Source organism: Phyllobates terribilis, unplaced genomic scaffold (genome assembly GCF_046119375.1).
Source record: "Phyllobates terribilis strain yellow unplaced genomic scaffold, ASM4611937v1 Scaffold_4__5_contigs__length_816908805, whole genome shotgun sequence".
Classification (NCBI taxonomy): Eukaryota; Metazoa; Chordata; class Amphibia; order Anura; family Dendrobatidae; genus Phyllobates; species Phyllobates terribilis.
The window spans coordinates 308,152,761-308,169,706 of NW_027362764.1; the positions used below are offsets into that span (position 1 = coordinate 308,152,761).

The 16,946-nt window shown below is 44.4% G+C and overlaps 1 protein-coding gene across 1 annotated transcript in view; it reads right to left on the reverse strand.

Annotated features, from left to right (window-relative positions):
• The window catches only part of TEX10 (testis expressed 10), a 269,253-nt gene that overhangs the window by 155,171 nt on the left and 97,136 nt on the right, over window positions 1-16,946 (reverse strand). Inside the window, exon 8 of the mRNA XM_073678358.1 lies at window positions 677-854. Within this exon, the coding sequence (XP_073534459.1) occupies window positions 677-854 (178 nt within the window). The remainder of the gene's footprint in view (window positions 1-676; window positions 855-16,946) is intronic.

The following is a 16,946-nucleotide window of genomic DNA, read 5'->3' on the forward strand; positions in this document are numbered from 1 at the left end:
AAAGGAGGATCTACTAAATATTAATGTCGCTTTTCTGGTGAGGTGCCCATACTTATGCACCTGACAAATTTTGTTTGAATGCAGATTGCACATTTTCTGTTAGTACAATAAACCTCATTTCAAGGCAGAAACATTACTGTGTCCAACAGTTATTACATATATCAAACTGAAATAGCTGTTGCAAAAACACCAATTTTGATAAAACATTAAGCTTAAGATTAATAGGAGTGCCCAAACTTTTTCATATAACTGTATATAACAGCTGTCATCTGCCATGTTTAAAGTGACCTCAGCTCCTCAGCCCCAGGCCAAACATCCACACTAGACATGAACCATGCATGCAGAGGAGGGTTTAAAAGTATTAATGAGGAAACTCTTCAAAACAGTACTTGAGCTGTGGTGGTGCATCTTTCTGTGTCTGTATAGATTTATTATTTTGAATAATAAATAATGAATGATAATAATGAAATAAATAGTATTTAATCACATACATTTGTATCTCTTAGCTAGCATTTATTCATTTGTGTAATTACCCCCATTCCCTATATGTACTTTGAGTAATTTGAATTGTTCAAAAAAACATGTAATTTTTTATATATATATTTGAGCAACGTTCCATTCTTGTAGGATTTAAGTATAAATCAGGTTTATATAACATAATATGTAAATTACTTACCGAGCATGGAATATCCCAATAAGCTTGGAAATAAGGTTAAGTGAAAATCTTTCAGAAATGCAGAATCGACTCAAACATGCCACCAAATTAGATGTTAATAATGGGATAAAGTATAACAGTTGCACCAATTTCAACTGCAAATCTTCTGGCAGATGTAAAAAACAACCATCTTTGGAATCTAAACAAATAGAAAAATACCACAAGAGAATTTAAGGTTCTGAACTAAACCAATGATTTCAGTTTAAATGTAGATCTTTATCATGCAATGTTAATCCACAGGAAGGGGAAAAATCCACGAGGCAAAAGGCATTCGAATTTATTGTGGAGATCTAATTTCTGATGTGAAAAAATGGAATAATTTCCTAGAAATTATTCAACATAATTTCCTAGAACAGTGACGCATCTCTAGTAATCTAGTAACCATAACCTGAAATAGTTAACGCTAGAAAGCAATGTGTACCAAATCTATACTCTTTCAGTTCACCGTGACAGATGGAGGGTTCCTATCTAACTGGTCATAAAGCCAAGGGTCCACCTTCTATTTTGTTGCAGAAATAATGTAAATAGAAAATGGAAAACTGTAGCTTGACCATTTGTACATTTCTATATAATCATCAGGTCACCGCTTAAAACATATTTTTACCAAATAAACAGCCCTTGCTTTGATAATATTTTTGGGAACTCTACCAATTCCATTAATTACTTGGGGAGCCCATATTTGAACCTGAACAAGCTCTACACTGACTTTCTAAGCCCCTAGATCAGGGGTCTCAAACTCGGCTGGGTATATGGGCCGCACATGGAAAAAATTTGAATTTGGGGGGCCGCATTCTTTGTTCAATGTGACATTTTTAGTGATACCATTTTTTTTGTATACACCTTTTGAACATTTTTGCCGTGTTTATTTTTTATGGCTTGGGTCGTTATGGATGTGGCGATAATAAACGTGCACTTTTTTGTGTTTACTTTAGTTTACATATAAAACAGCATTTTTAGTGCCCAATATTTTTTCATGCTTTATTTTATTTTTTATTTTTTTTACAATTTTATTTCCCCCAATTGGCCACATACAGTAATATTGTCTTACAATTAGCATCATATAGTAATAATGGAAAACATCTTGTAGTAATGTTCCCCATCCAAGTCCCCATCCTGTGGCTATGTGCCCCATCCAGGTCCCCATCTTGTGGCTATGTGCCCCATCCAGGTCTCCATCTTGTGGTTATGTACCCCATGCAGGTCCCCATCCTGTGGCTATGTGTCCCATCCAGGTCCCCATCTTGTGGCTATGTGCCCCATCCAGGTCCCCATGTTGTGGCTCTGGTCCCCATCTTGTGGCTCTGTGCCCCATCCAGGTCCCCATCTTGTGGCTATGTGCCCCATCCAGGTCCCCATCTTGTGGCTATGTGCCCCATCCAGGTCCACATCTTGAGGCTATGTGCCCCATCCAGGTCCCCATCCTGTGGCTATGTGCCCCATCCAGGTCCACATCTTGAGGCTATGTGCCCCATCCAGGTCCCCATCCTGTGGCTATGTGCCCCATCCAGGTCCCCTCTTGTGGCTATGTGCCCCATCCAGGTCCCCATCTTGTGGCTATGTGCCCCATCCAGGACCCCATCTTGTGGCTATGTACCCCATCCAGGTCCCCATCTTGAGGCTATGTGCCCCATCCAGGTCCCCATCCTGTGGCTATGTGCCCCATCCAGGTCCCCTCTTGTGGCTATGTGTCCCATCCAGGTCCCCATCTTGTGGCTATGTGCCCCATCCAGGTCCCCATGTTGTGGCTATGTGCCCCATCCAGGTCCCCATGTTGTGGCTCTGGTCCCCATCTTGTGGCTCTGTGCCCCATCCAGGTCCCCATCTTGTGGCTATGTGCCCCATCCACGTCCCCATCTTGTGGCTATGTGCCCCATCCAGGTCCCCATCTTGTGGCTATGTGCCCCATCCAGGTCCCCATCTTGTGGCTATGTGCCCCATCCAGGTCCCCATCTTGTGGCTATGTGCCCCATCCAGGTCCACATCTTGAGGCTATGTGCCCCATCCAGATCCCCATCTTGTGGCTATGTGCCCCATCCAGGTCCCCATCCTGTGGCTATGTGCCCCATCCAGGTCCCCTCTTGTGGCTATGTGCCCCATCCAGGTCCCCATCCTGTGGCTATGTGCTCCATCCAGGTCCCCATCCTGTGGCTATGTGCCCCATCCAGGACCCCATCTTGTGGCTATGTGCCCCATCCAGGTCCCCTCTTGTGGCTATGTGCCCCATCAAGGTCCCCATCTTGTGGCTATGTGCCCCATCCAGGTCCCCTCTTGTGGCTATGTGCCCCATCCAGGTCCCCATCCTGTGGCTATGTGCCCCATCCAGGTCCCCTCTTGTGGCTATGTGCCCCATCCAGTGGCTATGTGCTCCATCCAGGTCCCCATCCTGTGGCTATGTGCCCCATCCAGGTCCCCTCTTGTGGCTATGTGCCCCATCCAGGTCCCCCATCCAGGTCCCCATCCTGTGGCTATGTGCCCCATTCAGGTCCCCATCTTGTGGCTATGTGCCCCATCCAGGTCCCCATCCTGTGGCTATGTGCTCCATCCAGGTCCCCTCTTGTGGCTATGTGCCCCATCCAGGTCCCCATCCTGTGGCTTTGTGCCCCATCCAGGTCCCCATCCTGTGGCTATGTGCCCCATCCAGATCCTCATCTTGTGGCTATGTGCCCCATCCAGGTCCCCATCCTGTGGCTATGTGCCCCATCCAGGTCCCCATCCTGTGGCTATGTGCTCCATCCAGGTCCCCTCTTGTGGCTATGTGCGCCATCCAGGTCCCCATTCTGTGGCTATGTGCTCCATCCAGGTCCCCTCTTGTGGCTATGTGCCCCATCCAGATCCTCATCTTGTGGCTATGTGCCCCATCCAGGTCCCCTCTTGTGGCTATGTGCCCCATCCAGGTCCCCATCCTGTGGCTATGTGCCCCATCCTATGGCTATGTGCCCCATCCAGGTCCCCTCTTGTGGCTATGTGCCCCCTGTGCTGTTCTTCACACACATAAAATAGAAAAAAAAAAGATGATTCTCACCTGTCCTCCGTTCCCTCGGCGGCCTTCCTGCAGATGTGGCCGCAGGCACCACAGAGTCAGACCCCTTGACGATCCCGACCTGGTCCAGGAGGAGCCGCCGACAGCAGCGCTGAATTGCCGCACAGAGACTGTCTCCCAGCACTGCATTTCCAATGTCAGCCGCCGGCCAATCAGAGGCCAGCAGCTGACATCTGCATATGGCAATGACGTCATACTCGCTGCGCCGACACGCAGATATCAGCTGCTGGCCTCTGATTGGCCAGCGGCTGGCATTGGAAATGCTGTGCTGGGAGACGGTCTCTGTGCGGCAATGCAGCGCTGCTGTCGGCGGCTCCTCCTGGACCTGGTCAGGATCATCAAGGGGTCTGTGCCTGCGGGCCGCATAAAGCAGCCTCAGGGGCCGCATGCGGCCCGCGGGCCGCGTGTTTGAGACCCCTGCCCTAGATCATGCTGCTTTCAGAATACATAATAACCCGGTGTATAAGATTCCATTTAAACTAGTCATCCAACTTTTGCTTTAGAAAAAAAAAAGTGAAACTGTTCGACAACAAACAACTATAATTTGCTTTCCTTATGTGATTCAAGCTGCCAGCAGCTCCAGGCCACTGATTGGCACAATATCAAATTCAGAAATAAAGGGAACCCGTCACCAGGGTTTTCCCATATAAGAAAGGACAACCCACCTATAAGCCCCATGTGACTTCATTCACAATGCACTCTCCAAAAAACAAAAAAATAGCTTTCATTAGACCCACCTACAGGGCGGTCCAGGTGTTATGTCATTTGCAACGTGTCCTCGTTATCACGCCCCTGCGCAGGCATACTTTTCTGCCCTGCCAGAGACCGAGCAAAGTACAGTAATACGCATGCGCAGAGTGTGGATGCCGTAGAAAGTGTCATCCACACAATGCAAGAAGAGAGGAGGCGAGGCACCAGATCAAGAAAAGTGACGCCCATGGGATCAGACCGCCCCCATAATGGAGTATAATAAAAGCTATATTTTGTTTTATGGAGAGCGCATTGGGGAAATATATAGACAGCATTCTAGAATGCTGTCACATAGGGCTTATAGGTGCTGGCTCTAGTTTATATGGGAAAAACCTGATGATGGGTCCCTTTCAGATATGACTTCCAAGAACCCAACCCGAAGTCCTATCTAAAACGAACCTCAGTTTAGAAACTTATCAGATTAAGTAGAAATGACTTATCCCTTAAACACTTTCTGCTATGTAGTCGTATGTCCTTTCATTGAAGTTCTCCTATAACACCTTCACAACTGGATGTTTTGTTTTTGCCCATCCCCCCACCCCTTTCTAGAGACAAATATTTTATTTTTCTCACACTTATCCATATGAGAGCTTGTTTTTTGAAAGATTATTTGTAATTTTGAATGACACCATTTATTTTACCCTGATTTACTGAGAAAACAGGAAAGTTAAAAATGGGGTAAAAATATGTGAACTAACTGCAATTCTGCTATTGTTTTTTGTGTTTGTTTTATATGGCATTAATTAGGTGATGAAAATGACCTGCCAATAGGTCCAGGTCAGTACAATTAATGGGATAACAGGGATAACATATAGGCTAATTTTTTTTTTACTTTGCAATATAATAAAAAAATGTTTTTTAAATATTGCATTTGATGAAGCAGTATGAGAGCTTGTTTTTTACATACTGAACTGATGTTTATTGATACCATTTTGGGGTACACGTGATGAATTAACAGCTATGCATTGTTTGGGAGGGAGGTGCAGAGACTGAAAAAGTGGAAGTTTGGGATTTCCATTCTTTTTTCCGTTCAGTATTTAACGTATATTTAAATAATTTTGATAGACCGAACATTTAAAGGACACGACAATACTAAATGTCTTTTATAGGTCTTTATTCTTAAACTGAGAAAAGGGTAGTGATATATCTTTTTTTATTTCTTTATATGGTTTACTCCCTCTAGGGGATTAGAACTTGCAACAGTTTATACCACTGTACCTACTGTAATACTGCAGTTCTTACAATTGCAGTGATGGAAGCCTTGAATAGGCAGAATGCCACTGTAATCTATCAGTACACTGCCATTGCGCTGCAAGGGGAGGAGTGGACCATGTGAGCTGATGTATGACTGCACCAGCAATCTTTCCATTTCAAAGTACGTCAGAAACAGAGAGCAACATCTAAAATAGTTAAACAGCAGTGCAACACCGTCGGCACCTGACTAGTATAAAGAGGGTTCAGCTTCTAACCCTGCTACATACACACACAATAACTGTGACAGTTTGCATGGAGCTTGTAAGTTCTCCACGAGTTTGCGTGGGTTTCCTCCAGGTTCTCCGGTTTCCTCCCACACTCCAAACACATGCTGATAGGGAATTTAGATTGTGAGCCCCAATGGGGACAGCTATGATAATGTATGTAAAGCTCTGTGAAAATATTGGCGCGATATTAAAAATAAAGATTATTATGTCATAGTCCGAAAGGGGTATAAAAGCCTCAAAACATTTTCTCAGTGATGGAGGTTAAGTCATCTACTGTCAGACATCCAAGGACAAATTGTAAAATAAAATGTATACTCACCCACTGTTCCAGTGCCAAGCCTCTGTTCCTTCGCTTACAAAGGTTGTAGAGGTGATGTACTGTATACCCCCCATAAGATCATTGTAGCCAATCAGTGGACTCAATGGACTAGTGCCGTATACTGATGAAGCCAAAGATTGGCCGATTTATGTGGACTGTGACTGCCACAGCAAAATACAGAAGATTAGCGGTAAGGAATTGGATTCATGGTACTGGAACAGAAATACATTTTTTTAACATTTACTTTAATTATTTATTATTATAGCGCCATTAATTCCATGGCGCTTTAAAAGTGAAAAGGGGTATACATAGCAAACAAGTACAATAATATTTAACAAAAACAAGTCACCGACGGGTACAGGAGGAGTGAGGACATGGCCCACAAGGGCTCACAGACTACAAAATGGATGGATGAGGATACAGTAGATCGTGGAAAAGCTGGTGACGCAGTGTTATGGTGGAGAGAGGGTTACTGCAGGTTGTAGGCTTGTTGGAAGAGGTGGGCCTTCAGGTTCCTTTTGAAGGTTTCCACGGTAGGCGAGAGTCTGATATGTTGGGGTACAGAGTTCCAGAGTAGGGGGGATGCACGGAAGAAATCTTGTATGCGATTGTGGGAAGAGGATAAGAGGGGAGTAAAGAAGGAGATTTTGTGAGGATTGGAGTTTGTGGGCAAGTAAGTACCAGGATACTATGTCACAGATGTATGGAGGGGACAGGTTGTATATGGCTTTGTATGCCAAAGTTTGGCTTTTGAACTCGAGTTTTGGGCAATGGGGAGACTATGCAGGGATTCACAAAAGATGAGGAATAGCGGTGTGACAGGTGGATTAGTCAGGCAGCAGAGTTTAGGATATATTGGAGGGGTGTTAGAGGGGAGGTCACAAAGCAGGAGGTTGCAGTAGTGGAGGTGGGAGATGATGAGGGCATGCACTAGTGTTTTAGCAGATTCATGGTGGAGGAATATGTGGATCCAGGAGATATTTTTGAGTTGGAGCAGGCAGAAAGTGGAAAGGGCTTGGATAGATATGAGGTTTGAAGGAGAGATCAGAGTCAACGGTTACCCCGAGGGAGCAAGCTTGCGGAACTAGGGAGAGTGGGCAGCCATTGACTGATGGATAGGTCAGTTAGGGGGTGAATGAATTGGTGGAAGGATGATGAATTCACTTTTATCTATGTTAAGTTTTAGAAATCTAGCAGAGAAGGAGGATAAATAGACAGATATTGTGGGATTTTGGTTAGTAAGGAGGTGATATCAGGTCCAGATCTGTGTGTCATCAGCATAGAGGCGATACTGAAAGCTGTGAGACTCTAAGCTGTCCCAGGCCGAAGGTGTATATGGAGAAGGGCTGGGGTCCTAGAACTTAACCTTGGGGAACACAGACAGATAAGGGGGTGAAATGAGGAGGTGGTGTGTGAGTGGGAGAATCTGAATGTCCGATCTGTTAGGGCCAAGATAGGGCCAAGTCTGTGATGCCAAGAGATGAGGAAAATCTGTAGCAAACGTTAATGGTCCACTGTGTCGAAGTGCTTGAATTTGGCAGTTAGTAGGTCAGTGGTAACTTTAGTCAGGACAGTTTCAGTAGAATGGTGCAGTCGAAAGCCAGATTCTAACAGGTCAAAGAGGGAGCAGGAGGAATGGTGGAAGGACAGTTCAAAATGTATGTGTTGCTCCAGTAGTTTTGAGGCATAGGGAAGAAGTGATATGGGGCGATAGCTAGACAGAGAGGTCGGGTGTGATCGAGGCATGTTTGAAGCATGAGGGAAAGACACCAGTTGTTAGCGATCAGTTGAAGAGGTGGGTTAGGCTTGGGATGAAGACTGTGGTAAGATTTGGGATGAGGTGGGACGGGATTGGGTCAAGTTCATAGTTGGGGAGATGTGATTTGGAGAGTTAAGAGGAACGTTGATCTTTCGTGATGGCGGAGAAGCTGGTTTTGGAGGAGGAGGGTTGAGTAATTATGAAGAGGGGCTGTAGGGACTTTAGGCAAAAGCTTTGCCTTATGTTGTCAATCTTCTGCTTGAAGTATGAGGCAAACTCTTCGGCTGAAATGAAAGGAGAGGGAGGAGGCGCTGGGGGACTTTAGAGAATTGAGGGACGGAAGAGAATTTAAAGTACAGAATAGCTGTTTAGGGTTGTGATACAGGGTGGCAATGAGAGATGAGAAGCAGGTTTGTTTTGCTGCTGTGAGTTTGCTGTGTAAAGTAGTGAGGGACTGTTTGAATGTAATGAAGTGCTTATTGGAGTGGGACCTTTTCCATCTCCACTCAGCAACCCTGGAAGCTCGCCTCTTACTTAACATTTTTTGCTAACTGGTAGCAGATATTTTATTAACTTGAAAAACCCTTTTCACTGTATATAGTTTTTATATAGGACTAATTTTTACCTTATTTTCTTCTTTTTTTAATACCCTTGTGAATACATTTGTAATATAACACAGAAATCCTTATCACAGAACTCAAATAGTAGAAATGATAGTCTACAGCGGTAATTTATTCTGATAATATGGATGTACCATATGGACCTGGTGTTTTGACTATTTGTCAATCTTTCTGGCTCACTAAAATCTTTCTACAATGCTGTATATTTTTATGAGTCTTTTATTGAAGTACTATGAAAAATCCTAAAATCCTGACCAATTCCATTCAAGTCAATAACATGATAAAAAGCTTACAAATCTAAGTCATGGGGGGGGGCGTGGCTTGCAGAGGACAGGGGCATAGGTGCTCTGTAGGAGCCCCTGCAGTTCCTCTATAAAGCTACTTTAGCTTACCTAAAGGTGGATTTATTTGGATTTAAAGGGAATCTGTCACCCCCCTGCCCCTGGGCGATTTCAGTTCTCTACTATGGGCATACAGGTGATAGAAAAGTAAATCTATACTTACCTGTATGGCCTATAGCCGAGGTCTGATTGCAGAGAAATCTGGTTTTATAAAGTCTGTTTTCCAGAAGCTTGGCGTCTGGGGGGCGCAAAGCAAACCCTTCCTATCTGCTTACTATTCCCCTAAATCGCAGCCTCTGTGATAAATTACCATATTCTACTCCTCCCCTGCACATCACAGGGCACTCTGATAGGCCCTGTGATGTGCCTTGCTCTGCCTCCCCTCCCGCACATGTGCAAAGTGACACTCCCATAGAGCGCACTTTGTTTCCCTCCGGCCCCATTTGGGTGCGTGCTACGCCGCAGCCTTGTATTGTGCAATCGACAGTGAGTTACTGCGACTTCCGCTCCGTTGGCAGTACGCAGCCAAACGAGGCCGGAGGGAAACAAAGCGCACTCCATGGGAGCAGCGCTTTGCGCATGCGCTAAAGGGGAGGCAGAGCAGGGCATGTCACAGGGCCTGTCACAGAGCCCTGTGACGTGTAGGGGAGGAAAGGGGAGGAATATGGTAATTTAGCACAGAGGCTGTGATTTAGGGGAATAGTAAGCAGATAGGAGGGGTTTTCTTGAATTCCCCTGGACGCCAAGCCTCTGGAAAACATACTCTTTAAAAAAAAAAAAAACTGATTTCTCTGCAATCAGACCTCTGCTATGGGCCATACAGGTAAGTATAGATTTACTTTTCTATACCCAGTATGCCCATAGTAGAGGTCTGATATCGTCCAGGGGGTGACAGATTCCCTTTAAAGTTGTGGGAAGCCTTCTGGAACATGACAGGACTATCAAAGATGAAAAAACAAGTGAATTTAAAGAAGAAACATCCTTTATCTGGACTGAGGATGGAGAGGAGGAACCCTGTGGTCTCTGCTTCCTTGCTTGCTGCAGGGGCGACGTCATACAAGCATGGAGGCTGTGCGGTCCTGGACAGGAGTGCCCGGAACACCCCACATACTGATGGGGTGAGAAGGATTAAAACTTAGATGACCCAGGTGTCCGGGAATCATTTGGAGAGGAGCCAAACCACAAAAAGGAAGGAGGAAACTCTGCAGTGACTGTCATGGTCCCAGGATTCCTACAAGGGACCCTGTCCTTCTCCGGTGTTGGAGAAGCTTTTCTCAGCTTTAGAGGCGTCCTTTTGCCCTTCTAAGGCATATACATCAGTTGCTGGGGAGAAGGATGGCCGGCAGAACACCGCAACGGAGACCATGACTGAAAGAGCGGTGAGTGTGAATACATCACTGCAGCAGTCCGCTCCCCGGCTCCCTAGATGTGTGTTGTGCCACCCCTAAAACTTATAATAACTCCAAGTTTCTGGGGGATACCCCTTGGGGTTCCTCCTGTCCCTCACGTACGAGCCCCGCAAACAATGTGGTCGATGTGTCACAGCTACAGAGCCCTTCTGGCTCTGCTGGACTGGCAAGGTCGCCTATATCACACTGCAAAGCAAGGTACTGTGGGCAGAGGAGAGCGGATGGGATCCTTGCTGTGGGAGAGATGACCGAGACTATATTGCCGAAGAGCAGTGATCTGCGCCCCCGCTCACTGGAAGAGGGCTGTGCCACCCCTAAACCTCCTAGGGCTGGTTCCATATATCTGGGAGACATTCCCCAAAGTCCCCCCTACCCTTCACAATCACGCATGAACCCCACAGACAAAGCACTCAGCATGTCACAGTCACAGATCCCTTCAAGCCCTGCTAAGCCGGCAAAGACTCCAATAAAGCAATATATAGCATGCTCTCCCAGTGCCACAGACATTACTTAAATAAACAAACGTGTCCCTGTCTCTAATGACACACCTGCTATTGGGGGAAAAACCGCTAAAGAAACAAATCCTAATAGTGCTGAATCAGTACCTCAATCAGATCTCACTAGGGCACAAAACTATAAATTCGACCTACTTAAGGGGACTAATGAACTATGGATCAAACTCAATAATGACTTTTCTAAAACCATTAGATCAATTTGCAACCCAGATGGAGAACGGTCTAATAATAGGAACAGCAATAATACAGATAGCTCTGATGTTGCCTCTGATTCTTTATCTGAAATAACTGCATCCTCTCTCTCTAATATGGAAGTGGAGGGTGTGTGTTCAGAAGAGTTTACTGATGCAGCTGAATCCACCACACCGGAAGTGAGTGATAGTCCAGACCATTCATGTTCTGAGGACTCTGTTCTCAACTATTATACAGACTATATGGAACTTCACGTGATGGATGCTCTAATAGAGAAAACCAAGCAAATATCTTTTCAGACTCTCTCTTAGCAAATTCAGAATCCTATACAAATGCATTAATGGGGAACAGGGACACTAAGAATATGCCAGCTATTAATCCTAGTCTATTTAAGGTTATATCAAATAGAAGAACATCATGATGGAGAAGGTGGTCAGGTGCACATTTGTGTTGAGGGACTAAGCGGTACTTATATTATTCAGAGTGTAAGTAGGAATAACATTCCCTTTATCAATAATGTACTTGCCTCAGATATTCCACCTTCAGAAGAATACATGGAAAATATTTTTAATGCGTTTCTAAAGTCACTTAATTTACCCGATAATAAAACCTGGCACCGAGATAATAGTCAGACAGAGGCAAATTCAAACATTTGTGAATACATTTTAATAAAAAAGGTGAATGCTTAAGAAACTTTCATTAAAAATATACTAATGGAAATGGTATACCTCAAACGAGGAGACACTGACTTGAGAGCTGGCAATATTCCAGACAGTACCTTTGATCCTCAAAAAATCTGTTAAACATTACAAAAAATAATGAATCTTTAATAACCAATAGTTCCCTAATCCAAGCCGAAATCTAATTCCCTTAATCAGATCCAAAAATAAATTTTATATCTTTTAAAAACTGCTTGGCCAACTTTGAGGACAATAAAAGGAAAAATAATCTAAAATTAGAGGAATTCCAGAATAAATTCAACCCTCCCAATTAAAGAAATATGTCTCTCAAATGGTATACCAACTCCTGTCCAATACAAAATGAAGGAAACTTAGTTGCTAAAATATATAGAATCCCCAAACCAGACCTTCTACCATCAGGACTCACTAGAGACGTGATTGTGTCCTTTTATGCACCCTGGGTGAGAAACTACCTATTCGCACTAACTAGGGACTCTAAAAAACTCCCAGCCCCATACAACAATATAACACTGTTCAAGGACCTGTCCAAATCCACGATCCAAACAAGGAAATCATTTCGGCATATAACGCAAGAACTTCTACGTGCTGGAATAACCTACTGTTGGTCACAAACTTCACCTTTGCAAGTAAAGCAAGGCTCATGAACAATCCTCATCTCCGGAGGAAGACGCTGGTTTGTTGAGACTACTGGGTTTAACAACTCCTACACGTCCACATAACTTCTTTCCTACATGAACTTTTTTATTCATCTTATATCAAACTTCTTATCAACGTCTTACAGTCTGGATTACAATAATGATAAAACTTCTTCTGATGGCCTACTTTTGTTCTGGATTACAAGAGACTACAACTCGAGTATACACTATGGATTACAAATACGTTATATAGGCATACTGATTTTGGACAATATCTACAAGTACATCTTTTCAGCTACAAATTCTTTATGGCCAATAGCTTTCAGGAACTACGTAATCTGGACCCTGTATGAACAAGAAGAAACTATTTTGTATACTCTTAATAAATTACATTCCAGATCCCACTTTGTATACTATACAATTTGAACCGAACTTTCCTCCCCCACAGGGTCAACGAGGTACGCCTCGACCCTTGACTATACTCTGCTAATTCTCTGGGGAACTTCCCACATGACTTGAGAGTCTTTCGGGAGAAAGATAGCTATAAAAAGCACCAGTTGTTTCTATATTAGGAAAATTGTGTCTATCGGCATTAGTTGCTTGGCACCACCACCGGCTTTATACGCTAACCTACAGGCACACAGGCAGGCTTGTCACATTCCAGTGGAATATCCCCTCGGTCACGACTATCATAATTGCTCCAAGCAACTAATGCCGGTAGACACAATTTTCCTAATATAGAAACAACTGGTGCTTTTTATAGCTATCTTTCTCCCGAAAGACTCTCAAGTCATGTGGGAAGTTCCCCAGAGAATTAGCAGAGTATAGTAATTAGCTCCTTTGATGCCCCTGAGGAAAACCCCGCTGGGGTTGAAACATTGGGCAGTTATATCCACTACGACTTGAACCAGCTTATGTTGGAGAAATTAGAGCAACTATACTGACAACCATTTGTACCAGTTTAGATTGGAGAAATAAAGCTTCTACTTTTATATCACCCATATGAGACTTTTCTACATTTGATGTGCCGGAATCTTATACCTATACGGTTCCTTGTGTTGTATTCCTGGCACCCTTCTTCTTTAGTTGAGCTTGGTCTCTATCATTATTATTACTCCTGCCATCAGCCTACGACTGCTGCTGCTGATGGGAGGAGTATTCTCATCAAACGGCGCATGTGACCCGCGGTGAAGAAAAAAAAAAGTTAAAATAAATAAGGAAATAAAAATAAAGCACACATACTCCCCTTAAAGCCTAATCCCCGATGCCCATGTCACCTGTAAAAAACAATAATAAATAAATAAATCACCGTATCTTTCACCTGTTCGCCGCAATCCACACAATCCAGATTGTCCCACGGCAATCAGATCATTTATAGAACAGTCACATCAAACGATGTGATTGCTCTATCCAGCAGCCGGCGATACACTGACAGGAGCATGATCGCTCCCGCTGTGTATAGCGCTGAGCTGCCAGAAGAGAGTCCACACGATGTCATCAGCTGATGAGGTCATGTGATCTCACTTATAGCACCAACGCTGCTTGAGAGCAGCGGTGGTGCCGTGAGGTCACCAGGCCTCATCAGCTGATTATCTCATATAACCTCTCTCCCGGCAGCTCAGCGCTATACACTGACCAGAGCAATTACACTCCAGTGTCCGCCTGCTGTAATGTAGAGCAGTCACAGCTGATGTGATAGCTCTACAAATTATTCTATCTCTGTGGGACTCTGGATTATGTCATCACGTAGGACAGGTTAGGAATATGGTGGTTTTGAATTCGGCGTTAGGTCATTATTCTGTGTTTTTTATTTTTAAGTAAATGATTAAAACCATGAGGACATTTATTTCAAATAAAGGATTTTTTTCAAGCAGTGTGTTTACTATGGGGTTAGTAATGGGGCGTCTTATAGACGCCACTCCATTACTAACCTGGGCTTCATGTCAGCTTCCAATACAAGGCTGACATGAACCCCAACCTTATTACCCCACTTGCCACCGCACAAGGGCAAGAGCAGAGGTTAAGCACCAGATTTGGCACATCTTATTGATGCGCCATTTCTGTCGCAACGGAGGGCTGATATTATTAGCCTCGGAGGGGGCCAGGATCCATGGCCCCTTCCCTGGCTATTTATATCAGCTCACAGCTGTCTGCTGGTTAGATTTAATAGGGGGGAATCTACATAAATTTTTTCCTCGGGTCCCCCTGTAATCCACCCAGTGAACGCTAAGCAAACAACTGTGGGCTGTTATTAATAGCCAGGCAACATTTTTGGTGAATGGTCCCTTCCCTGGCTATTAATATAAGGCCCTAGCAGTAGACGTTCCCTCTGCTGATTCTAAAAATGACATGGAAGCCCATTTTTTTAAATTCAATTCATTTTATTTCATTTGTAAGAAATCCCATGCCCACTGTGCATGTTTTTTATGCTGCTTAAACGCAGCATGTCAATTTCTGTAGTGGAGACACTAGCCTCCGCTGCATATTTTGACCAAATGAAATGTCATAACAAGAGGTGGAACCACATGTACTGACAAAACAAGTGCGGCTTTAGAACACAGCATTTTGGACGCAGTGAAAATAAGCTGCGTCCAAAGCGCTGCAGGTTCTTGATCGTGAGGACGTACCCAAACGCAATTCAAACTGCTGTGAGCTGTTATCAATAGCCAGGGAACATGTTGGCCTAATGGCGCCTTCATAGGCTAAAAATAGCAGCCCTCAGTTGCCCCAGAAATGTCACTTTATGGGATTAGGAGTAATTGGATTAGGGGTAATGGGATTAGGTGTCGCTTATATCAAGCCCTAGGCTTAGTAATGAAGAGGTGTCAGAAAGGCACCCTCCCTACTAAATCGGTAAAGAGTTAAATAAACACATACACAAACACTTTATTTGAAATAAAACAGATACATTCTTTAAAGGGGTTGTACAATGCTGGACCCAGCAGCCACCACGGGGACCCCAGCGCTGAGTCATGCCTCACTTGTCGTGATGTCAGCGCGGGTTCACGTGGTGCCTGTGAAGGGTCACGTGGTGCCTGTGAGCGACCACCGATCACAGGCATTATAAGCAACATAAGAACATAAGGTATTTACAAATAGTGTTCGGAGCCACGGGGGGAATACATTGGGGGGGGGGGGGGGGTAATCTAAAGTAGTATACAACTTCATTAATCATTTAAATTAACAATATACTCGCCCCAGGTCCGAGGGTAATTCAAGGGTTAAAATGATCTCCCACGTTTCTTTTTACAAATATCTTTATTTAGTCACGCAAGGTGTGGGAAATAGGGAAAGGGAATAGGGAAAGGGAGCCCAGACTCTAGGGAAAGGGGGAGTGGAGACCTAGGTTGATCTAGCGTCACCCTGTCTCCACTAAAGTCCCTATATTGGTTCTTCACCAATCGCCACATGCGTACCTTGTGTTCGCTCTCCCTGGCGTATGGCTCAGGCTAGGTAAGGGAGGAGATGAGCGCTAATCGATCCCCACTGAACACTAAAGGGGGAGGACAAACAAGGGGAAATTTAGACGACTCCAGACAAATGCGCACACGTCCTCAAGCACCAGAGAGATAGAAGTACTGCTCTTGCTCAAAGATGTGATGTGCACATGATGCAGAAATTTCAGCTCCGGATTCGCATTGCATTAAAAACCGTAGCAGGACCATTGTTAGGGTGTTTCCGCCGCAAATTTGCGCCCTTTTATTTGAATTGAAAGGCAGCAAAACCGCAGGTAACCTGTAGACTTGCTGCATTTTAATGAAAGCCAATGGGCGCGAATTCGCGCCGGAAAAGCGCTGCGGGTGGTACCCGGGTCAGGAGAGAAAGCTACTACTTCTCTCATCCGATCGCCGATCTGGCTGATAACAGCGGGAGCGGCGTGCCTGAGAAGAGCAGTAGTCTGCTTTGCCTAGCACGCAGTAGTATATTTAAAAAAAAAAACTGAAAAAATTAAAAACAATCCTCATACTCACCTGTCCGGTGACCTCCAGTGTCCTCCTGGTCCCCGGCGGCGAGATGCGCTGCTCCCGGCAGTACAGTCATGGCCAAAAGTATTGAGAATGAGACAAATAGTAATTTTTCCAAAGTTTACTGCTTCATTTTTTGTAATGGCAATTTGCATATACTCCTGAAGGTCAAAGAGTGATCAGCTTAACAGCAATTACTGTACTTGCAAAGTCAATATTTCCCCAGAAAATGAACTTTAACCCCCAAAACACATTTCAACATCATTGCTGTCCTGCCTTAAAAGGAGCAGCTAACATTGTTTTAGTGATTGATCCATTAACACAGGTGTGGGTGTTGATGAGGACAGGGCTGGCGATCAATCAGTCATGATTAAGTAAGAATGACATCACTGGACACTTTAAAAGGAGGCTGGTTCTTGGTATCATTGTTTCTCTTCAGTTAACCATGGTTATCTCTAAAGAAACACATGCAGCCATCATTGCACTGCACAAAAATGGCCTAAC